This window comes from Homalodisca vitripennis, chromosome 3, assembly GCF_021130785.1.
Source record: "Homalodisca vitripennis isolate AUS2020 chromosome 3, UT_GWSS_2.1, whole genome shotgun sequence".
NCBI lineage: Eukaryota > Metazoa > Arthropoda > Insecta > Hemiptera > Cicadellidae > Homalodisca > Homalodisca vitripennis.
The window spans coordinates 195,034,543-195,060,466 of NC_060209.1; the positions used below are offsets into that span (position 1 = coordinate 195,034,543).

At 32.4% G+C, this 25,924-nt stretch overlaps 1 protein-coding gene across 1 annotated transcript; it reads left to right on the forward strand.

Moving 5' to 3' along the window:
• Nucleotides 1-3,266: 3,266 nt before the first annotated feature.
• On the forward strand, nucleotides 3,267-25,745 carry LOC124357971 (protein SPT2 homolog). Its single transcript, XM_046810141.1, has 8 exons — nucleotides 3,267-3,465; nucleotides 7,654-7,797; nucleotides 9,847-9,982; nucleotides 13,084-13,241; nucleotides 15,030-17,526; nucleotides 18,391-18,520; nucleotides 19,623-19,708; nucleotides 21,586-25,745. Exons 1-8 carry the CDS (start codon nucleotides 3,406-3,408, stop codon nucleotides 21,678-21,680), a joined length of 3,306 nt encoding a protein of 1,101 aa, XP_046666097.1. The 5' UTR covers nucleotides 3,267-3,405; the 3' UTR covers nucleotides 21,681-25,745.
• Nucleotides 25,746-25,924: the final 179 nt, after the last annotated feature.

Genomic DNA, 25,924 nt, shown 5'->3' on the forward strand with positions numbered 1-25,924 from the left:
AAATATGGTATGTAAACACTGCATATTGTGCATTTTTCAATTAGTAATCAGATACTAGTCATTTGGGGTAATAGCGTTAAGGGGAGTCGGATGGCCTTTTGGTAAAAAATTATCGAATTTTTGTTTTTGATGTTTTATTATAGCTTAGAATCTCACGATTATTTTAAGACCAAATATGTGCAATTCCTTGCAGTTTTACTCGTTTTATAAGAGTTTTTTGTAAATGTTGCACCTTCAGTTTTGGAACAGGTGTAAGTAAATATAATAAGGCGTTGACAAAAAAGAGCCCTATGAGCACAAACATATTCATCTTCCCAAGATAATTATGGAACAAATAAAGCCAATATTCAGGGACTTGGCAGAATCTAATCTTCTGAAAAAGTGCCTGCATAGGGGCACTCAGAATCCTAATGAATCACTGAATAGTGTAATATGGTCGCGAATCCCAAAAACTACATTTGTGATGAAAAAACTTTAGATATGGGAGTATTTTATGCAGTAGCATGCTACAACAAAGGATTTATTGTTAGATGCAAAGTACTAAACAAATTAGGTAACAACCAGGCAACAATATAGTCAAGATGATGAAAAGGTTGGACCAAATTAGAATTCACAAAGCCGAAAAAGCCGTTGATCAAATTAAAAGTGCAGGAAAAAACAAGTTTGGCCAAAATCCATCTAGAAGATTTATTTCAAGAAGAAGAAGACCCAGACAACCCTACATATGGAGCTGGGACGTATTAAAGATAAGATTAATATAATAGTCTAATACAATATACTTTATGTAAAAGTTTTTGCGCGATTCCAGAAAATTCGTTTTTTTAAGATAAAGGTACATTTTTTCTCAGAAACTAAAAGAGATAGCTCAGTAAAGTTTTGTTTGTTTTAATTTTCATTATAGACTGCTCATTATGAGTGTTTGGTGTTGTTCAGTTGTAAACAGTTTATGACTTATACTTAATTAATTAATATAAAATGTCAAATGTTTTAACAATTTTTTTTTTAATTATAAAAGTTTCAAAAAGTCAAATTCTTTAATAGTAGACAGCCATAACGTAGTAAAATGTCGTCTCTTTCACACACAAAAATTGTGGAACTATCTATTTTAGTTCCTGAGAAAAATGTTCCTCAACTTATGCAAATTAACATGGGCGAAATAGGGCCATCCCAATCCCCTTAAAATTAGACAACCCCGTCCTGCAAAAGAAGGCTATAATTGTAATAACGGGAGCACAGAGACTGAACAATTCCAAACCACTTTTTAACTAAAACTACTAACTGTTATTAACTGATATATGTTGACTCAACAACATACGTTCTGAAAAATATTCCATCTAGTTTTTAACAGTAACATACATAGCTGTAATACCAGAAATAAAAAATACTGTCGCAATAGAGCATTTTAGGCTTAAAATTCCTCATAATTGTTCAATATTCAAGATATAAATTTCTAGATTATTTCGTTTTGTACTTAACAGTTGTTGTTTTTAATTTTCTACTTTGTAAACTAGTACTTTTAACATTTTTATGTTACAAAATATATGTACAAGAAGTGTATTAGATCTGTAATAGCGTTGAATTATTATCTTCTAAAAAAATAAATGTAATGGATGAAGATATGTAGATAACAATCCAATAAAATTAAAATTTTCACCCCTCCCCTATTTTTTCGGAAGTAACAAATGTTTCACCAATGATCAAAGTCCTGGGCTAAATTACCCCGTCTTGGTAAAAGTGTCTTAATAAAGACACAATTAAACTTTTTCCAACATCCCCCGAAGCTTATTGGAAAATAGTCAAAGGACTTGCAGACTGTTTCTGTACTTACCAGTTAAAGAAAGAAGGTGCATACTGGGATGTACTGCAGAACAAGCATTACTCTATTTGTAAAAGAAAATACCTAAAAATGGTCGAAGAAACGGGCACAAGGTAAAAAAATCTGGCCATTGTAAGAAATAGAGTCTCCAAAAAACAAATGTTGGTTTTTTTATTGATTTAAAGCCATGTAATCGTAATAAAAGAATACTTCACATTCAGTATTTATTAAACAATAAAGTTTTATTTAAACCACCTAATAAAAAGGAGAAAGTTGTTCAATTTAAACGTTACCAACATTATGGACATACTAAACCCTACTGTCAAAATATGTTTCGTTTTCTTAAATGTTCTTAGGATCATGTTATAACCAAACAACAATTCTCTATTGGCCACTCCTAGAGAATGTTAACTATTAAAGGTTCTAAATTATAATAATTTCAATAATTTTTCTATGGGCGAACCTTCATACTGAACGACATTAGCGTTCTAATATATGGTAAACGCCTACTCTTAATAGTTTATTACAGGCTAATATGAAAGCAATTTTTATGAACTAGGATAAGTAAATTAAAGTTGCCACATATTAAGTTGCATTGATAGTTTTTGTGAAATTCCAGTTTCATAATTCTAAATTCTTACCCTCCAATTACATGAAATGACGTTCATTTGCCCCAAATAACTGAAGTAAATTATCTAGGCATGCGCTTAGACAGAAGGCTTACATAGAAATCCCATATTTGAACGAAAAGACAGCAGCTGAACTAAAAATATCATTGGCCACTAGGATTTAAACTAAATATTAGTTTGGAGTACATATTACTATTATACAAAACTATCCTAAAACATGTCTGGACATATGGTGTAGAGTTATAAGCCTCAGCAAACAATTCAAATTTGGAGGAAATTTAACGTTATTAATTAAAACTGTTAAGAAAATTTGTAAAATCGCCTTGGTTTATATTTAATAAAACGTTATATCAAGATTTGAACACCCAAACAGTCCAAGAAGAAATGGCCAAATTCGATCTAAATTATTTTTCAAGATTGAAAGATTACACTAACTATCTTTTACAAATAATCTACTTGATAGAATGATGAGGTTGAGTGGTAGAGAGGGCTAAATAGCCCTAACTCCGCCTCTTGAATAAAGGCATATTTCATTTTCATTTCATTTCATTTCATTTCATTACTTGATACTTCTAAAAATTTGTACAGATTTCACCGATTTGCTGTCCTGGAACTATCTGTTAGGATCTTGAATTAATTACGTTAGTGTTAAAAACGGTTAAGAGCTAATTCCATTTTTATTAGTAATTTTGTTTCTGTAAGTCGTACTTACTTATTGTTTTTCTTCAATTGGACAGATTGTAAATAATGTTACAACTACTTTCTAATGTTGGTACACAGATATAATTTAAACAGCTGTTCGTTTATTGCAGTGACGAAATATCATCTTTCCACTTTGCTCTGCTGAAGCAGACAATCTTGCCTACTGAGTTGCCATTCGCAATATGTTTGTGGAGAGAAGAGAAAGTTGTGTTTGTTGACATATAAAATAGTTAAGGTTTTAAGAAATATAACGCAAATATGGATTTTGGAAAACTTTTATATACTGCCCACAAAAATGAAAAATCAGCTAACAAAGATGTAAGTGCTTTCACTAATAAATATTACATGTCACGTTGCTTGTTTATTGGATGTAGAGTAGGCTAATATAAGTAAAAGCAGTTTCATGAAGTAGTCTTAACAAAATAAAACTTTGCTACTTCTCAAGATGTTTGATAGTTTAAGTACAGCGTCATTTAAGGAATGAATGACATTAGCGTTCTAATATATGGTAAACGCCTACTCTTAATAGGTTATTACAGGCTAATATGAAAGCAATTTTTATGAACTAGGATAAGGAAATTAAAGTTGCCACATATTAAGTTGCATTGACAGTTTAAGTATGACATAAGTTAAAGAGTGAATAATTTATACATTTTCAGAAACTGTTAGAGACCACTCTTAATAAAGTATTGCATTGTTCTAAATTAATTGGCCTAACATTTTTACATGATGACAACTTTTTCAAGGACTAATAGTGAAGAAGAACCGGGGTATTATGACTTCAATGTTAACTATGCCTATCTTGTAAAGACAATCTGGATGCTAAGTTACCCCATTTTTCGTTAAGTAATTAAACTTTTGTGTTTCTAGTGTTACATGAGACTAGATTTGTGAAAGCCTACCTTTTGGGAATGGTGATCCCTACACCATGCAGTGTCCTCTGATTAATCAAACTATTCATTCCATATGTATATAAAGAATCCTGCCATGTATTTGTTCATTTCTTCCTTGTAATGAGACAATCAATTTATAGTATAGCCTACAATATAATTAGAAGCTTATTAGGAATAAACTGAATGGTAAAAAATAAAAGAAAGATTAAAGAGAGAAATAGCAGTACTAAAGGAAATATATGTACTTGCGTGTATGGCGTCAAAAGTTCAAAAAACTGTTAAATAGCAAAAAATACTCTCAGGTTTGTTACTCTGTAGATTTGAAAGTCAGGTGGATAGGTTAGGTGACTTTATACATTAGTTTACCTATAATAACAATGGTTAAATTGAAAACAATACTCTCAGGTTTGTTCCTCTGTAGATCTGACAGTCAGGTGCTTAGGTTAGATGACTTTACATTAGTTTACCTATAATAACAATGGTTAAATTGCAAACAGTATTGTCAGGTTTGTTTCCCCTGTAGACCTGACAGTTTGGTGGTTAGGTTAGGTGACTTTACATCAGTTTACCTCTAATAACAATTTTTAAATTACAAACATAATTGTGAGGTTTGTTCCTCTGTAGATCTGACAGTCAGGTGGTTAGGTTAGGTAAGTTTCTATTAGTTTACTTTTAATAACAATGCTTGAATTGTAAACAATACTTTAAGGGAGGTTGGATTGTTTATCGGATAGACCTGACAGTTAGGTGGTAGGTTAAGTAAGTTTTCATTAGTTTACCTAACAATGGTTAAATTGCAAACAATACTCTCAGGTTTGTTCGTCTATAGATCTGACAGACAGGTGCCTTGGTTAGGTAACTTTACATTAGTTTACCTTTTAGAACAATGGTTAAATTGCAAACAATATTGTCAGGTTTTTTCCCTTGTAGATCTGAGAGTTAGGTGACTTTACATTAGTTACCTTTAATATAATGGTTAAATTGCAAACAATACTCTCAGGTTTGATCCTCTGTAGATCTAACAGTCAAGTGCTTAGGTTAGGTGATTTTACATTAGTTTACCTATAAGAACAATGGTTAAATTGCAAACAATATTGTCAGGATTTTTCCTTTGTAGATCTGAGAGTTAGGTGACTTTACATTAGTTTACCTATAAGAACAATGGTTAAATTGCAAACAATATTGTCAGGATTTTTCCTTTGTAGATCTGAGAGTTAGGTGACTTTACATTAGTTTACCTATAAGAACAATGGTTAAATTGCAAACAATATTGTCAGGATTTTTCCTTTGTAGATCTGAGAGTTAGGTGACTTTACATTAGTTTACCTATAAGAACAATGGTTAAATTGCAAACAATATTGTCAGGATTTTTCCTTTGTAGATCTGAGAGTTAGGTGACTTTACATTAGTTTACCTATAAGAACAATGGTTAAATTGCAAACAATATTGTCAGGATTTTTCCTTTGTAGATCTGAGAGTTAGGTGACTTTACATTAGTTTACCTATAAGAACAATGGTTAAATTGCAAACAATATTGTCAGGTTTTTTCCTTTGTAGATCTGAGAGTTAGGTGACTTTACATTAGTTACCTTTAATAACAATGGTTAAATTGCAAACAATACTCTCAGGTTTGATCCTCTGTAGATCTAACAGTCAAGTGTTTAGGTTAGGTGATTTTACATTAGTTTACCTATAAGAACAATGCAAACAATATTGTCAGGATTTTTCCTTTGTAGGTCTGAGAGTTAGGTGACTTTACATTAGTTACCTTTAATAACAATGGTTAAATTGCAAACAATACTCTCAGGTTTGTTACTCTGTAGATCTGACGGTCAGGTGCTTAGGTTAGGTAAGTTTCTATTAGTTTACTTCCAATAAGATTGCTTAAACCCACTTCACATTTTTTTTAATGGAAAGTTTTCTCAAGAAGCAAATAGGATAGCAATATAATTTAAATAAAATTGAGGTTAGACTAAACATTGATTGGTTGGTTGAAATGGATTTTGATCATGTCACATGCCTCAGTTCGGCAAGTTATACTGAGTTGCCCTATGCAATTTTCCAGTTCAGCTTTGCAGCCACTATATTAGTCAGTTATAAAATTTACTTGTTATCCAAGCATAGCCGCAAAGTGCAGTAATCCCGGTAATTCTAAGCAATATATGGGTCAACCTCGATTTTTCTCATATTGCAATATAATGTTCCAATAGTCAATTAGAAAAGGAAATGACTAGAATTTCTTGCCGGAAAGCAGTTATAGGGAGCAGGCAACTCATATTACAATATAATGTTCCAATAGTCAATTAGAAAAGGAAATGACCAGAATTTCTTGCTGAAAAGCAGTTATAGGGAGTAGGCAACCGCGAGAATTACCTATTAGTGATCAGGGGCACTGACGTGATCTGGGCTTCAAATTTGGAACTACTCGAGTTAATTTTTTTTCTAAAAGAGCAAGCAGTGCGAAGCGCTGCGCAGCGGGCAAGCATCGTGCGTGATCTTCGTATATACTGAATTGATTCAGGCCAAAGGAATGACACAGATTCCTTTACCAGATTTTTTACGGAGATTTTGTATTGGGCGGATTATATTGGTTTTAATTTGCTTTCCAGCATGTAATTATGTGTTTAAAATTGTTTTACATACATTACCTACATGATATTGTAATATGTAATAACAATTTATCAGAAATTTTTAATAAAAAAAAAGGATCACGCACGATGCCTGCCCGCTGCGCAGCGCTTCGCACTGCTTGCTCTTTTAGAAAAAAAATTAACTCGAAAAGTTCCAAATTTGAAGCCCAGATCACGTCAGTGCCCCTGATCACTAATAGGTAACTCTAAGCAATATATGACCGTCTGGCGGTTGCCTGCTCCCTATAACTGCTTTCCGGCAAGAAATTCTAGTCATTTCCTTTTCTAATTGACTATTGGAACATTATATTGTAATATGAGATAAATCGAGGTTGACCCATATATTGCTTAGAATTACCGTAATCCCTCTGCCAAATAAGCAATATTGTCAGTGCCACTGTAGCAACTACAGGGTACTCAGTCAATTTATTGAAATAATAGTACTTTGTTAGGACACTTAGGGACTGGGTGGTAAGCCCTCAGGTAGAGCTGTCGGCTCCCAGATAGGGTAGGTCTGAGCTTTCTTATAATAGTCAGGTAGATAGGGTAGATAAGTTTTTCTTATTTTGTAATAGTTGTCAGTTACAGACAAATAGTAAGACAACATAATAAGATAATTGTCTTGATTGGACCTTAGTCTGTGTTTGCTAGGTGATTATGTGGTCAAATACTTCTAATATAATTACACATCAAAGTGGAAAGGTCCAGACATTTATATAAATGTTTCATGAAATGTTGTTTCAAAAACAGCCTTTAACGGTGCTGAACTGCAATCAAAAATAAAAGGTCAGAGTAAAATATTTCTAAAATTGTACGTGGTTCTTGCTAAAAAAATGGGCCAAAGAAGCGCATTTATAACTACCAAATATATTAGTTAAAAGTGCTAGTTATATGGCAGAAAATTTCATCTTTGAGGCTATTAATTCTGCGTTTTTAAATTCAATAATTCTTATACGCTTTATTAAATTATTTGCTTTTTTCAGATCAAGTGTTACAAAACCAAATTTGAACCACCGAAGAAAGAGGTCAAAACTAAAACAGATTTATCGGCTAATATAAAAAAATTCATGCAAAAGCGTGAGGAAGAGGATAGAAAAAAAGCTGAAGAAGAGAAAAAAAAGAAAGAGGTGAGTGATTAGTCTTTTAATTCAAGGAAAAGTTTACGTAGATGTTACTGGAAATGTCTAAAAATAATTTTGTAATTTTCCAACTCATCATATTTATGATGCTGTGGATGACCGATGTACCGAACAGTATTTGATGAGCACATTTTTGTATGCTGCTGACAGATCTCCAATGTGGTGTTCTGTGTTGTAATAGAAAGAAAATTAAACTGAACAAAATCAAAAGAATGATTGTTTATTAATTTTTTTTCTAATTATATAGATAAAAGGAGAAGTCGCTGGTTCATTTCTAGAGAAGCCGCAAAATATAGTGTTTTAAAAGAGAACTAATGCAACAAGGCTGTAGTGTTTATATAATATACATTTTATTTATGACCATCCAATTGGTCAGCTTTTAGAGTTAGGTTTTAAAAATGAAATTTCTGTTTAAATTTTATAGGTTGTCAGTTAATTTTTTTTTTGTAAACGTGCAGTTTAACTTACTTTTATTATTTTTTTATAATTGCATTATATTTACTGCTAAGTGCAAAGCATTTGTAAGATTTTATTTATATCATCAAACATCACAGTACACTAGAAGATTTGTCATTACATAAGTAATACTGCAAAGTCAGAAAAAATAGCGAAATAAAACTTTTGGTATAAGTATGACCATAATATCAGGTAATGGTAATACTAAATAGTAGTAAGTATACTAGTAATAGATGCTAAAGCTAAAGTAGTTTATAAAACATAATGTTCTACATAACACGTACAAAAATCTGATAAAAGCTGGAGGTTAAAAATCTAGACTATTAAAAATAATTACTATTTTCTTTTAGTTTGTGATATTTCACAGCTCAAGTAATTATCGAGAATTGCTTTACATTCAATTCAGTGCTTCAAATAAGGCCAAACAAAATATAGTTGCAAAATGTCTGCTTCACTTTCAGCACTGGACATGATCTAGTTCTAGTAAATTTTGTTTTCCCACGATTATTAACCCTCCATCAGGCGCTTAAAATTAGAAACGCCATCAGGCGCTCACGGAGGTTTCCTCCAGGTTAGCGAATAATGGATATCATAGTCGTTTAAACTGTTTTTATTTGTTTAAAAATTCATACTGATTTAATTACAATGTAATATATTCATTTTTTAGAAATTAAATAAAAATTACTCTCTTATGTAGCCTAATGAATTTTTCCAAATAAGAAATTCAAAATCTTAAAAAATATTATTGTATAATAACAACATGATTTATTTTAAGGAATAATACAATTAATTGTAAAAAATGTTTTTAAAACCTACTGTAATAATATATGGAAATTAACTTACTTTTTAACTTCTTACAAAAAACAACTTACTTCAGTTCTTGAGATATTATACAATTGTAATTTCAATTATTACTCTGGAATAAAAATGTATTCTTTACTAAAATATGTTTACCACTACACAAAGTTTCAAAACATTTTCCTTCTGGTTCTTATAACGACAATGTTCACTCCAAAAACAGTACTGAAATGTTCCCTAGCACACACGGGTAATGTACTGACAAGTCTCTCGTCTTCATTCTCCATTTCACAAAATTCAAATAAAATATTTTGTAAAACTTAAAAAAGAAACCATCACAGGTCACACATTTAGGCGCACACGGATTATTACTCCATAAAAACTAAACACAATAACGCGCTCACGGAGATTTCGTCCAAGCACTACAAACACAACATCGGGCGCTCACAGAGGAATCGTCCAGTCTCGCACGGAAGTAGACGTCACACTGACAGATTTTGACAAAGATAAGCGGGAAGCTATTGTTTCGCTTCCCCGAAAGATGCTTGTGAAGTACACTGCGGGAAACGACTGCCAACATCAGAAAAGTAGTACTATTTTTAATAATAAAAAATACACGGAGGAAAACTCCGTTTAGCGCTCGATGTAGGGTTAAAAAGAGTAAAGGAGTCAAAGAATTAGCCCTCTCTAACATTTAACCTGGCCTCTATGAATAACACTTTGTTAGGGATGATTTGCTATGAAACAGTTCACTTGTTAAAGCTATACTGTTCTCTCTCTTAGGAGCTGTTGGCTCTGAGAAGCCAAGACAAGAAAGCGTACAAGAGAGTACAGACTATGTTGAAGCGCACCAAATCGGCCAACAAGAGTGTCATGGAAGATGCCATAGACGACGTCAACACTGTAGTTACCATGGCAGGTATGTACACACACCTCATATCTTTTGTCTCTTTTTGTCTCCTTAACACTACTTGTTATATAAGGATCACTACAGCTGCTACGATTAAAACGAGACTTCACAAGCACAGATGAGCTCCCAAGGAGAATGCACAGTGTGCTGAAAAAATCTCTCTCTTTTGCTGAATAAAAGAAAAAGTTGAGGTGAACAAAAAATAACAATTTGTTTTCTTGCATATATGTTTGTTAGTCTTAGTCCTGTAACGAATGCCAAATTTAATAATGTATGATTTTTTTTTCTAGTTACGCTTAATTATAGTTTCCTTCAAGTTTAATTACTAGCTTTATTAAAAAATGATGGATGATCAACTTCATGTTACTCGTTATTATTTAAGGTTTAAGTTAAACTATCATTAAATGTATCGTCAATATTGTAGAGAAGGGAATATGAACCCTATAAGCACACACAGTTATACCAACTTCTTCACAAAGAAGCAGATGTAATATACACATTTGTCTTATATACAAGTTTTAATGTTCCTGTATGCACACTTGAGCACAACTATTTGAATTAGAGGAACCTAAAACTTACTTGCTAACAACAAATGGAAATTACTGTTATTTATAAATAATAAGATTTTGGAATAACACAGAGTTAATTAAAACTTCACCTATCTTAAGATTATTTGCGATTTGCGTCTTTACTAAATAAATAACATAACTTGTTAACACTCAAAGGTTTTTCATGTAGTTTTGGTCTACAATTGCTATTCTTGTAGCAGGGTTTGACACAGACTATAATGAGCTGTTCAATTTGATTCATTTACAATGGTGTCATAACTATTAATTGTGTTAGAAGTATTAATTAAGAGTTTTGTTCAGATAATTTGTAGAACACTTTTTGTAGTCTAATTGTAAGTATATTAAGTAGTTTACGTAAAACCACGACTTATACAACATAAAAGCCATCCAAGTTTATGACACTGGCTAGACTGTAGTGAAATTCACTTCAACCATGGCTTGAGCAAACTACTAAAAATTTTATTGAATCAACCTACCCAATGATTTATACATTTTTCAATAGCTCTCCTTTAAAGGTCGAGCTATGTTTTGTTGGGAGCTTATTCATTTTGTCAGTGAAGACTGGTTCACACTTGAAACAATCTGTCTATGGCTTACAGGTGATGCAATGAAAGTTTTGTCCTTTTCCAGTCCTTCAAAAAAATGGTCTACCATTCACCTAAAAGAAATGAATACCTAAAATTTACAGTCTCATAAAAATAACAATATCCATTATAGTTACATTAATGTTTAGCTTTTTTAGTTTTGTCTTTAACCCTATAGTTGTTCAAAGACACTCCAAATCCAGATCTTTGATAATTAGTATCGGTATCAATTTTTTTAAATTTCCAATGTGTAAGGTATGTTAAATTTATTTTTTTCTGTATGTCAAAACTACAATTATTTCCTGAAATAAATATTCGTTTAGAAAAAATTTGTTTGGCAACAAAAATCAAAGGAGCTAAAATTTTTTTAATTCTCTGAAAACATCAGTTTTTGACAGTTGTCCTATAACTTCTGCTCAAACTCAGTATGGGAATGAAACACAGTTTTATAGATAAACGATTATCATACCAACAACATTAGAAAAATACAAAAGTACTTTCATACAAAATATTTAGTGGCGGGCTGTCACAAACACATTTAATCCCGCAAGTATGTTATGTTCGTATAATAAATTATGTTATAATTAACTTTTGGTTTGAATTACTTGTATAAATTTGTCAAAAATCTTTCATGGTACGATAATAACTACCCATCGTGTATCTTACCAGCACATAAAATCAATGAAATTATCGTACCTTTACGATAATTATCGTACCTCTGGCAGCACTATCCATATTTGACAGTTTGGTAATACTCCGCGCCTTCTCAAATAATGGAAGGGACGCCATTTTGAACTACCGTTGTTCCTCCACGTCTATTCTTACTTTAAAAGTTCAGTAGTGGTAATGGCACACCTTTGTGTTGGATGTTCGGTATCTCACGTGGAAGCAATTCGTAAAGACGGGAGTCTGACTAATGACGTTAATCCTGTCAAATGCCTGCCACGCCCTGCGCACTGCTTGCTCTTTTAGAAGCAAAAAAATTGCCACTCGATTGTAACAAAAGTCGAATCCCAGATCACGTGATGCCCCTGCTCCTTAACAGCAATAATGTCAACGAAACATATAGTAAGACAATAATAAAGTTCATATGCAAAAACCTGTGATCCACGGCAATAATACTTGAGCTTGTAGTGGCCCAACCAGTCAATAAAAAGGTTAATATAGTTGGTCAAAGACACTCCAAACCCAGATTGATAATTAGTATCAGTTAACAATTTGCTAGTGTTCCGCCAGTGGTAGTTCCTAGGTCTGGCCTTTGGATTGCGCTATTAACTAGGTGCTTTGTTACAGGTGCAATTAAAATATACTGGTATTTAATTTTTTTCCCCTCTGAGGTGAAACTTTGAAAATATCCATATCATACATTTTTAATTCAATCTATGTACAATTTCAATACCTTGTTTGTTTTAAGTGCTTTGAATTGTTCTAATTTTAGATGTTTTTATTATAATAGAAAAGTTATTATTTAATTACCAAATCAACTCATGATTACACGATTTTGACAAAACAGGGCTGGATTTTTAATGATAGTACACAAGTGCAAAGTTTGAGGAATGTAGTTAATGTTAGGGGAGTTGATTAACAATATGTTTTTAATTTTAGTGGCAAGTACTCATTCAGCCAATCGTCCAAGCCACTTGTCTAAGAGTGAGTGCTGTTGTCACAAACATTGCACAATGTGCAATGTACCAGTACAATTAAGAATCTTTTCAATTTATTTATAATTTAAACTATATGTTTCCGTCTTCTTAAGGTTTCGCTTCCACAGGATTTCAGCAGAAGGTGGCTCCAATCCATCACTACACATCTAATGTATCCTGTGATTTTGAAAGCAACGCTAAATAGCTCTTAAATTGAAGTGTACCGATATTTACAACTCCTAGCTCTAGATAAAACGGGTATGAAATACTTGCTTTGTCTGCGGAAATTGCTCTGTATGCGTACAATGTTCCAGGACCACAGCAATGCGATGAGGACGACTACGGATACGTGTCCCAGGAGGCTTCAGCGTTTTATGCCAAGCTGATGGACAAATACTCAAGCATGCCACCAGAAGAACCCAAGTTCTCTCAGTCCAAGAAACCTGTCGTCAAAGACTTGAATGCCGCCAAGGTAAATCATTAAATTAAATTTTGTATTTGAGATAACTTATTAAATTAAAAATGTACTTAGCACTGACTATTTAAATCCTTGAGCAGTCAAATTGTGTTTTTTAACAAAAAAATGGTAAAGTTAAATTTGATTGCAAGTTGTGTATAAAAACGATACAAAATACACAGATTCCTAAAATCACAATTTGGTATTGAAGTAAAAACTCCAAGATCCACTTGTATTGTCTAAGCAAGTAACTAATAATTCATGTGAATTCTTTTGTGAAGTTACAATGTTACACTAAAGCGTTATTAAAATACTAAAACCGATGTTTTTTAGTTTTATTTATTGTGTTATAAATTTATGACATAATTTGCTAATTAAAAAAAGTCAGTGAAAACACATCGGTTAGTAGAGTGAAACGCCGCCAACCGCATCAGAATACGACGATCCAGTCAGAAATGGCAGCGCATAATGTACTTCACAATGTGTACCTAAAACAACCCACCATTTCTGATTGGATAAACCTTTTGAGATGCGGTTTGCGGAATTCAACTCTACCAAGTGAGCTCTTTCAAATGAGGTATCACTCGACCCATGCTTCAATTTAAGATTTCCATGTTTTCCTCTGTGGGCCGTCCCCCCATGGTTAGCATGTCATGGTAATAGCAAGGAAAAATAGTTTACATAGCCATATAACACTGTGCAAAGTTTATAGATGTTATCTCCTATGGTTTTTAAAATATTAAGCCGTACCCATACTTTTCAAACACCCTGTATATATATTCACTTTAAATGAACAGTCCTGTCCATTGATACTCTCTCAGATCTTATTTTTATTGTAAACAATGTGTGAGATAGCTAAATCTAACACAAACAAATAAATAGTCAACAGAACCAGTTTAGTGAATAGGCTTACTATATAAACAAGGCACGTAGTTGTGTAATGGACTTTATATAAAATGATAAGGAAGTTCAATATCTTCGTCAGTTAAATGTAACTTTTTTTATTAGTATCAAAACCGATACTATTTGACTGTAATTTCAAGATGTAATAACATAAACTATAAATGATGATTCAGTTGTTTTCATCTAGGCTACGACTGAAACAATCAACATCAGAATTTTCGCCAGTTCTAGGGTTAATCACCTGATACAACAGATTATCAAAGGATCCAACAGAATGTATAAAGAGAGTTAACAGAATTTAAGATATATGCCATTGTTAGATATTACAGCATTATGATGGCCATATCTAAACAGGATTTACTCACCCTGATGGATAATCTGTAATGGTGTTGTACCACGATTCACCACTAGATTTTTACACCATAGTACTTTTTTACAATTGAAAGCTTTTGACTAGCTTTGTTTTTGCGTCAAAAATTAAAATGTAAAAATAGTTTTTGCTTTATGTATTTGTACAATAGTTTTGTAATTTATCTTAACTGTTAATATTTACAAAACATGTTATATTATTTGTAAATATTTTTAGATTATTGTTATTTGTTTTATATAAAATCTTTTCAAGATAATTGTTTTCCTGAACCAAGTATGTAATTTGTTTATGCTTAAAAACAGCTTAATAATGTATTTGTCATTTGTAAGAAGAAATAAATTAATTCCAGATTCCCTTGTTTTTTTATGAATAATATTTTATTGTTGTATTGTATGTGTTCTATAAAGGATTAAGGTATGTAGAAGCTAATGTTCAAAGATTAAAGATGTTCAAAGTTTTCATTGTAAAATTATGGTAATCCAGCTCACAAGTAAAAATAAATTCATTAAATATTTCTTTTTTTATTGTAGGACCGTGTCAGAGCAGCATTGCAAAGAGAGGAAGAAGAAGAAATGATGCCTCACAAAAGGAAAAGAAAGTCAAAATCTGATAAGGCAGGTGAAGAAAATGGTGAATCAGAGAGAGGGGATGAAAGATCAAGATCGAGGGAACATTCTCCGGTGGAGGAACCGAAGCCAAAAAAGCCAAAGAAGATGGCGCCTCCACCCATGGACTTCAATTCCTTATTGAAGCTCGCAGAACAAAAGCAGTTTGAACCCATACAGATTGAGAAAAAGGTCAAAGAGGATGAAGAAGAGAGGCCCATGACAAAGAAACAAAAGTTGGAATATGAACGGGAACGTGAAAGTAGAGAAAGAAGAATGCAACATGAAAGCATGAAGAATGGGCAAAGAAGGCCAGAATCTCTAAATAGAATTCCAAAACTATCTGATGGAGGTGAAAGGAAGGATAAAATCAACGGATTTGGACGTATTCCTAAGAAATCCAACCCTGAAGGCAAGCCTAGGGTCGATGAACCTGATGGCAATATTCTAAGGAACGTTCTTAAGAGAAAAAATTCTATTGATTCTGACAGTAATAGCAGAAACAATTCTGATAGTGATCGCTCAAAGCAAACAAATCATCGAACAGATCGACCAAAAAGCCACCAGGATTCTAATCGTTCTACAAGTAACTCTGATGTCAACCGTAGAACAGAATCTTCACACAAGAACTATGAGAGAAAAAGTACGAATCCTTCACAAGCCTCCATAACAGCAAATAAAGCCAAGTCAAGAAATCATAACATGTCCGATGAGGAACATTCTGAGGCCTCAGACTCGGGTTATGAGAGATCCGGTTCTCTCGGAAATGACCAAAACCGAAATTACAAACCTGACAGATCCAACTCTTCCAACACAAACCATAGATCCAACCACAATTCTAGCAGAGACTTCTCAGAAAGAAATGGTTACAGTGACAGACCTAGAAAGCAATCAGATAATGAGCACTCAGATTCTCAGTCAGGCAGTGATAGTAGAAAGTACACGTCTGAGAAAAATCGTCCAAATACCTCCAGTTACAAACAGAAGCCAGAAGTTAAGTACAAGCCTGACACAGAAAGATCAATGTCTCAGGTAAAACCATCCAAAACATCTAGTGGAAGGCCTACGGAGACAAGCCGTGATAGACCTCGTTCCCCTAATGACAGGTACAAACAGTCGTATTCTGACTCAGAACCTGATGATGACAAATACAGACCATCCAAGGTCCAACCCTCCTCTTATGAGAAGAAGTCGACCTTAAATAGCAGACCAATTGAGCGTAGTCGAGATCGGTCCCGTTCACCCGAAACACCCAAATACGAGGTCAAACGCAAACATCCTGAAGCAGATAATGGTGAAAAATATGTACCTTCTAAAAAAGTCAAGATGCCGTCAAGCAAAGAAAAGAAATTGATGAGTTTATTCGAAGGATCAGATGAAGAATTTTCATCAAGTCATGACAATTCTAGGTCACACAAGGATATTGAAAACAGAAACCCTAAACCTTCCTTTAATGGTGATCGGCAAAAACCTGTTCAACTAGACTCCAAATTCAAGATCCCCAAAGCAAACTCTAATGCCGACAGACAGAAAGTTGTTCAAAAACCAGAAAAATACAAATCTTCGGAATATGAAAAAACTAATCTGAAATCGTTAGAAAATGTCAGATCTTCCTCAAGCTCCAGTTCAAAACCACCTGTTACTAAAGAAGTAAGTAAACAACCGACGAATTTAAGACCAGAAAAGTCATCTAATTCTAAACCAGATTTGGACAAAAATCGAATTTCTGTTGACAAAAGTAAAGAAAAGCCAAGATCTTCTAATAATGAATCGCCGAAACCACTCAGCTCCTCAGACAACACGAAAAAAGTACCATCCCAGCAAAGTGCTGAAGAAATGTTGAAGAAAAATGCAAATGTTTGGTCAAAACCCTGTAATCTCTCACCGTCTGCAAAGCCATCAGGCTCAGGTTTGAGTGCCAGTCAGATTGAGAGGTTGAGGCAGATGAATAAAAAACCAACACCGGCGAAGACGAGCACTCAGAGCCCGAGGGATGAAAGAACATCAGATGGGAGACCCTTGCTTCCGAGATCACTGGGACCTCAGGGAAAACCGAGCTTGCTGAAAGCAGCTGCTGCTGCTGCCGCCTCCAGAGCTGCCTCTCAGAGAGCGCAAACAAACTCAGATACTAGATCGGAAAAACAACCTTCTACAACAAAACAATTGAATCGACAAGAATCTTCTGCTGGTGCCTCGAACAAACCTCGAGATCTCAAGGACTCTAGACCCAAGCAATTTCCTCCAAGCGATCTCAGACCGAAGCAGTTCCCTCCTAATGATCTCAAACCGAAGCAGTTTCCCCCCAGTGACCTCAGACCGAAGCAATTTCCACCAAGTGACCTCAAACCAAGGCCTTTTCCACCAAAGGATGTCCGAGGTCGTCAGTTTCCACCTGCCGATGTTAAGAGGAAACCTAAACCTCGTAAGTATTAGCACCTACACCCGCTACTATTCGTAATTGGTGGTAATTCAATTATTCATGTGGGTAAATACTTTAACTATCCAACACATATTGGTCATTAAAAAATGGTGCTCGCAAACATGTCCCAGTTGAGAGTTACCAGTTGTTTGTTGCTCCTGGTTTGTGCAAGTGTAACTTTGAAGTGGCCGTGCTCACTTATGCGTTGACAGATTTTGTTAGATAAAGTACCATTGGTATTTGTCATTAAAATTTCAAAATAGTTGATATCTTTTAAAATTTGTATAACCTATTTAAAAACCGCTAGTGCCTATCAAAAGACAAAATCTAAGTAGCTCCCGGCTTGTGCAAGCATACCTATAAAGTGATAGTGCTCATTTATGCATTGATTTCTTTGAAAAAGATAGTATTGGAATTGGTGTAAAAATGACTAATTAGTTGTTATCCTATGCATTTTTTTTATAACGATACCGTTATTTTTTTGTTATTTGACTTTCAAAATTTTAAACAGATGTCATTTATGAAACAAGTAAAAGGATTTTGTTAACATTTTATTTTCACATTTTTATTTTTATGAACTGTTTTGCTCATTTTTATGTGTAGAACAAAATCCCAGAATATTGGAACACTTTTACTGAACACCTGTATATACAGTTCTTTTAGTGCCATTTAGTTTTGAGGATCTGCATTAGTTAGATTCTATTCTAGAGCCAAAATACAACAATATATCAATTGTATAATTTTTAGTAAACTTTTTTTCCATCCCAACTTACTATCCATATCATTTCAGTTTATCTCTTTTATTTGATTTTTTATATTTTTTAAATAGGTTGAACTTTATTGAAATGTTTAAATTTTATATTTCAGGTCGTATTGAGTCCGAGTCAGAAGAGGAGTATGATTCTGAGATGGATGACTTCATCGATGATGGGTCGGACATGAATATGGAACAAATCTCAAAGGAAATTCAATCAATATTTGGCTACGATAAGTCCAGGTAAGTTGAGTAAAATTGATTATAATAAGTATTTGGTACTGTCCTGTAACACTTTTTTTTTGGTAAAACAGAGTTTAGTGACATCACTACACCTAAACACACTAAACATACTAATTTCGCAGCAGCCGAACAAAGCAGTACAAGTTAACCACAATCTCGGTAAAGAGTTTTTTACGTCAGAATAACAACTGCATAGAGGTTAAAACAAAATCAGACTGATTTCTCTATTGCACATATGTTTTGCTGTAAGAGTCTCAAGTTCCACGCATTTGGAACTATAGTTAGCCAGTTATATGTAAAAGTTTATGGATGTCTGTAACGGCTGTTGGCCGTTGAACGTCAATTTGGCGGTATGGTATTGTATTATGGCGGTATGAGTCTATTTTTAACTAATTGTATTCACTTAGCATTATTAATCAGTACCTGTGAGGCCTATGTGCAGAGAGCATAAAAATATCAGGACTTCCCGTAATGGAATCAAAGAGTTAAGTAAAGAACGGTATTCAGTGTAATTAATATTATTAATATTGAATAATAATATTTGAAACTTAAGTTCAGTGCATTTGAAATATTACTCCTTCATTTATATATCTCTAATTTATTTTTGTGTTAAATTAAACATTATTATGTTTTTACAAGCCCTATTTATCATAACTACTACAATAACGTATTTCAATTAAAATCACTTACAATTAATTAACACATTTGTGATATTTAATTACAATATTTTTCAAACAGTATTAATTTCCATAAAATATAATTTATAAACATTGAATGAAAATATTGTTTGATTAGAATAAAAGAAAGGTTTTTCGTAATTTTGCCTTATTTATGTTCAAGAGGCAAAACATTATTACACTAATACTTCAATAGATGCATGAACTTTATCATATTGGTTGTTAGTTTTATATATATATATATATATATATATATATATATATATATATAATAAATACTCTTAAGGACAGTCATTCAGTGGCAATGGAAATCTTTAATGAATTTGTATATTTCATAAATAGCTTGAACTTGTTTTATAATTTTAAAAAATCTAGTTACTTGTCAATCATTCTGTACATAATAAACAACCTTCTCTTACCTCCAGGTTTATGGGGATGGAAGAGGACGACGAGTGCATGGAGTCAAACTTTGGTCAAATTGATCAAGAGGAACTGCGCAGTCTTAAAATAGGTGAGTCAAGTGAATAACAATTGAATGTATTTATTCAATACTCGGGCTTACAACTCTTATTCAATACTCAGACTTACCTCTCTAATTCAATACTCAGACTTACCACTCTTATTCAATACTCAGACTTACCACTCTTATTCAATACTCAGACTTACCTCTCTAATTCAATACTCAGACTTACCACTCTTATTCAATACTCGGACTTACCACTCTTATTCAATACTTGGACTTACCACTCTTATTCAATACTCTGACTTACCACTCTTATTCAATACTCGGACTTACCACTCTTATTCAATACTCTGACTTACCACTCTTATTCAATACTCGGACTTACCACTCTTATTCAATACTCGGACTTACCACTCTTATTCAATACTCGGACTTACCACTCTTATTCAATACTCGGACTTACCATTCTTATTCAATACTCGGACTTACCATTCTTATTCAATACTCGGACTTACCATTATTATTCAATACTCGGACTTACCACTCTTATCCAATACTTGGACTTACCACTCTTATCCAATACTCGGACCTACCACTCTTATTCAATACTCGGCCTTACCACTCTTATTCAATACTCGGACTTACCACTCTTATTCAATACTCGGACTTACCATTCTTATTCAATACTCGGACTTACCACTCTTATCCAATACTCGGACTTACCACTCTTATCCAATACTCGGACTTACCACTCTTATTAAATACTCGGACTTACCATTCTTATTCAATACTCGGACCTACCACTCAGATCGGCTATGTTAAGAAGAAAACTGGCATACCAAACCATAACCCTCTCCCAGTCGAATGAAAGTTTTTTCGACATGAATGTTTCGACTTTCACGTTTTTTTTTGTTTTTTTTTTTCGTTATTTAAAAACTCTAACAAAAATGTTACATATTATATATTGCTGTTAAGATTACTAAATTCTCTGTAATATGGTGGTATTTAAAAAGTAATTAAGCTTATTCACTTCACGCAAACGCTGACTTGTACCTGTCATGTCGGTAGTGAAAAACGAGTAAAGTTGTGGGAAACCTGTGAAAACAACATAATATCAATAAAACTCTAGTTGTAGAAAGTTAGAAATAATGTAGTATCAATAATTCTATATGATAGCAGCCCAAGAAAGAAAGAATTATAGTGAAAAACGACTAATTCACTGTCAATGAAGAGATCGCTAAAATGTTTCATATATTACTTCTAGATAGCATCTCTTGGTATAAAAGCATTCAATGAACAAGGACAACAATACTTTCAACAGATATTTCCATTACATACACTGTGGAGCCTGGTGTCAATAAAATGTATACAGTTGCAAAGACAAAGAATTAAATTTCTAAGATTTCAGGTTATTTCAATTTTTAGTTTTCTCTCATTCTTTAGTGTCAGCTGGTAGCTTACAAGAGTTGCAGAGATGTGATTGTGGTGTTTGTTTTTTATTACAATGTTGGAAGTCAATTATTTCTGAATTGGTTTCATAGAATTATCAGTGATTATTTGAATTGATTCTATATATTTATTAACTTTACATAAAAATCGTTCCAGCTCAAGGTGATTGTACCTGGAATGTCTGTTTTTCATTTTCCGTTTTCCTATCGTGTGATATCCTTATTCAATACAATAAATAATAATGCCAAGTTTGCACTCAAGATTTCCTCTTGAAAACCTCTTTTCTGAAGCGTTATATGCACAGTAAATATAAAACTCTAGGACAACTAACTGTTCCTAGCACTATCCGATAACCTGGCCTAGTGCTACCACTGAAGGGACCTAGCAAACTCTATAATGTCCCAGTTACTGACCTCAGTAGGACGTCTAGATTTCGATTATCTTCGGTTGTTGTTATCTCTTCCTTATCTGCCCAGGTTTGACAGAAGACTGGGAAGACATGAAGAAGGAGATGGAGGAGAAGAGAGCGAAGGCGAGAAGGAGAATGGAACTGATGAAGAAGAAAAGGTGATTCCAGTTCCACGAGTCTAGAGCCGTAATTTAATTTTTATTTAAGTGCTGTATTTGTGTATATTATCTCAAAAACCGTACAATAGATCATTCGGTTTCCTTAAATTAGCTCAAATATACCTCAGACAATATTTGAGGTAACTATATTATGTACTACAGAATGATGCTTGTCTTTATTATGTTTTGTACAAGAAGATATGCTAAAGTTCACTGGATTTATCTTCACAGTCTTATAATTACAAAAACAAAAACATTATGTTTTGAAGTATTTTTCTCTGCTCCAGAACATAAACAAGACGAGTGCTCCGTCATTTACCATTAGATGTACTAAATGAATCTTTAAGTTTTGCTATCAAAATTTAAATAGTGTTTTAATGCTATTTATTGATCTAGGTATAATGTATTATTTTATACACGATTTTATACGTTATTGTATTACGTAACTTTACATGTGTTTTGTTTAATTCTTTTAGAGTGCTGTGATAGGCATATTTTGTTGATAACGATTATCAAAAACAATGTTGTAAGTTTACAGGGCTTATTATTCATTTATTCACCCTCGTAAGAATGTTGTGTATGAATTGTCTGGTTTTTTTCTGTTTCAATACTTGCCAGTAAATAATGCACAGGGAAAACGAGGACTCAAATTTAAATTATTATTACGTTTTACGAAATATATTTTTAAGAACCGTTTTTGAATCTGTGATTTATGTTGCTGGAAGACATAATATTTTATTTTATTTCTTTTAATAAATTTGAGTGGGTTTTTGTGATACTAGACTTGTTAAACAAGTTTGGACTTGTAACGTTATTTGGCTTTCGTACATTGCCAAAGGTTTTCGGAAGACAACCTTTCTCGTACGGCATAAAAGCCCAGTTCATACTTACAATTTTATAAAAAGTGAAATTACTTTTACACTGAGAGTATATATAAATAGTAGATATATAAAATATGTAGTGTTTTGTATTCCAGCTAAGTTTCTGTTGTATGTATATGGCAGATAGCATAATAAAATTGTCTCTCTTTTTAAAATAATGAAAATAAATTCAAAAGCTTTATAGGGTGGTAATTACACTCTTTAAAATATGTTGTTTATTTTACCCGTGTTTCCAAAAAAGCGTTGGGGCCAATTCAAATTTCAGATGTCAACACACTTATCGACCCATAAATTAAAGAAAAAATTTAATCTGGCACAATGTATAAAATCCATTTATCTTGTCCCTATACAAAATGGCAGTTAATTTAGCTGCAAATTTTTGTCAGTCAAACTTTTTTCTTTGGCTGTACTGTTAGATTGACCTTTTTTAATCTTTGGAATATTTTTATTAGATGATTAGAAGTTTGTTTTGAAGTTCTTTTTGCTAAGCTCTTTGTTCCTAAATGGGGAGGGCTTTGAAATGAATACAAATTTGTAGTTCTTTATTTTTACTCATCTGAAATAGTACTTACAGCAAAATCCAAATCTGATTCATACAGGAAGTTTTAACTTGTACTCATAAAAAATGGCAGATCGTTGAAAAATGTACCTTTATTATTTAGGGTTTAAAAATAAAAATAAGGAATAGAGGGAAATGAGAAACTTAAATATTTTAATGCGGAATTTAGTGGTGTAATGATTATTTCCAGAATTAGTCAAATGTCACTATTCATAAAGGGAAAAGGGATATTTATTATTGAAACCGAAATGTGGAAATCAAATTTTTAAACTGTCACCGTTTGTATAGGGATAAGTAAACGTTTTTTTTCATAAACCACATTATAATTCCTTTTTTTTTTTTGTTCGTACATTTGATGGGTTACATGATGGTGGCTGGCGTTTGGAAGTTTTGAATTGCTCCTTCTTCACATTTTTAGAAAAAAGGGCTAACAAACGAATGCTCAAAAAAATTACAAATCTTTGAAGTATTAGAAGATTTCCCTGTCACTTTTATTGTACTTTCATTATTTTAAAAATATAAAAGAAGCTGGGTTTTACTTCATAAAAATATCACCAAAACGAGACAAAGTGTAATTCAGTTTGAATTACATTTATACAATTATTATGGTATTTCAAAATAAAAATTTGCGGGCCAGTAGTAATATAATCACCTAATTGATAATATACAAATTACATAATTTGTACTTAATGACAATTTTTTCCACCTTGTAACGTGTGTGTGTGTTTTTCATTACTCTTTTCTCGTTATATCTGTGTTATAAAACTAATGTTGTGGTTATTTTGGGTTGTGATTGTTTATTTTGTAATCATAGTATTGTTTTTCCCTGTTTGAATGTTTACTAATTTGTACATATACAAAATTAGCAGTTTTAGTCATTGTTATCCATAATTTTATTTTTAAGTGTGCATGTAAAATGTCTACGTGACTAAGGTTGTCTTTAGTGTGTAGTATTTCTATTGTCTGACAATACAGGTCAGTTCAATAAGGTAAAACGTAATTATTGTGTTAGGCTAAATACAAGTTGTGAAAATGTATTAAAAATATTTAGAAGTTGAAACTTATTTATTTATAAGTTTAAAATTCATGTAGAACAATATATGTCACAATTTTTTAATAATTATATTAAAAACATCTTAAACCCCACAGCTTGGAGTTTACATTTATTTTTTACAAGGTAAAAATTAAGTTGAAATTAAATTAACCTTGCAGTTACAGAAAAAAACGTAATCTACTTACTGGATAGCTCTCGTATTATGTTTTTTTATTATTTTGAATGATTCAAGAAATACCTTTAATATGACAAGCGAAAATATAAATTCTTTGTGTACTTTAACCTCTTTCAGTTGGTGTCTATATTATTTGACCATATCAAGTAATAATAAAAAACAAAAGTGTGTTTAAGCTGGTGTAATCGATTATGGGCTTGAAAAATATTTTTAATGTTAAATTCATAGCTTTTAAGATAACTTTCGTCCTTTTAACTATTTATGAGAATTGTTTTTTTAATTGAATATAATTGACATTTAGACTAAATTAAATTTCATAATAAATAAAAAATGTCACTACTTGAAGCTATATTCATCTTAAACATTTACATTTTTAACTTTAGACATTTTTATTTGATTATAAAATTGCCTAAATTTCATATTTTAAATGCCTGTGATTTCACAAGGTGTAATAAAAAAGTTTTACTTTTTTGTACTCAAAGAAGTTACCATAGAGGGCTATGAATTGTATAGTATAAAACAATATATTTTCCAAACCCAAATCTCGTCTGACAATAAAACAATATTTTTTAAAAGGTCTTGTCTCAAAAATAAAAATAATTTTTGGAAAGTGTTTATTACTGACTACAACTAGTTTTAAATTATTTCCAATTGCTCCAAGTCTTCAATTACGAAATGCCCTTCATTTTTTTTAACTGAATTCAAAAAATTCATTGTTAAAAGAATTTTGTGCACAAAAATGTTTTTTGTTTCCATGTTACAGAGGGAAAACCGTGTTTCCGCGTACCTTTCCCAAGCAATTGTTTGTGTTTGTTGTAAGACTGATTCTATGTTTCTGATTACAATTTTGCGTAGGTGGATGTTCACAGATTTTCCAGTTATATTTTGGATATTTTGAAGCGCACTGCTGCTAGATATGAAATAATGTTAGTAAAGACAATTAGCATCTTGCCACATTATGAATGTTTTACTTAAACTCGCAATTATTGCATTTCCAGTAATACTGCCTGTAATTTAATTGTCTCGGATGAGTTTGTTTGGTACCTTAGCACAAAATCGTCAGCTGTCGTGCGATGATAGGGAGTTGTCGATGATAATTGTGCTTCATGCGACTTTCTAAATATTCCAGATAAGTGTAATATTAGCTTGGTGAGTAATATTACAAGAGCTTTCTTTATCTTATCTTCATAGTGGAAATATTAGTGACATTTATACGGTAGATTTTGTATGCCACATGTAAATAACCAATGAGTTATATACTATAATATATACACAACCTTTCTGTTTTGTAATTGTATTGTTTTTGTATATAATGAAGAGTAATATAAGTACGTTGTAGCATGAATATACAAAAATTATTATTTTGTCAATAAATGAAATATACTTTACATATGTTAAAATTTGTACATTCTGTCTCCCTATTTGTCTTTGTCCTATTATTAGTTGCTGTAACACCTCCGCTGAAGCCTGTTTTTCCCCACTTTCAGTGGAATAATAGCAAATTTTAAACCTAACAAATATATTTGTGTAAATTTTTTGAGGTACAAAGTAAATACACAAGCTCCCAAATTTTGCTTTT

Bases quoted from the DNA above. Each gene is read 5' to 3' on its own strand.
- LOC124357971 (XM_046810141.1), top strand. From the start codon at position 3,406: ATGGATTTTGGAAAACTTTTATATACTGCCCACAAAAATGAAAAATCA. The intron at 3,466-7,653 runs GTAAGTGCTTTC...TGCTTTTTTCAG, and splicing joins AAAAATCAGCTAACAAAGAT to ATCAAGTGTTACAAAACCAA. The intron at 9,983-13,083 runs GTATGTACACAC...ACAATGTTCCAG, and splicing joins CACTGTAGTTACCATGGCAG to GACCACAGCAATGCGATGAG.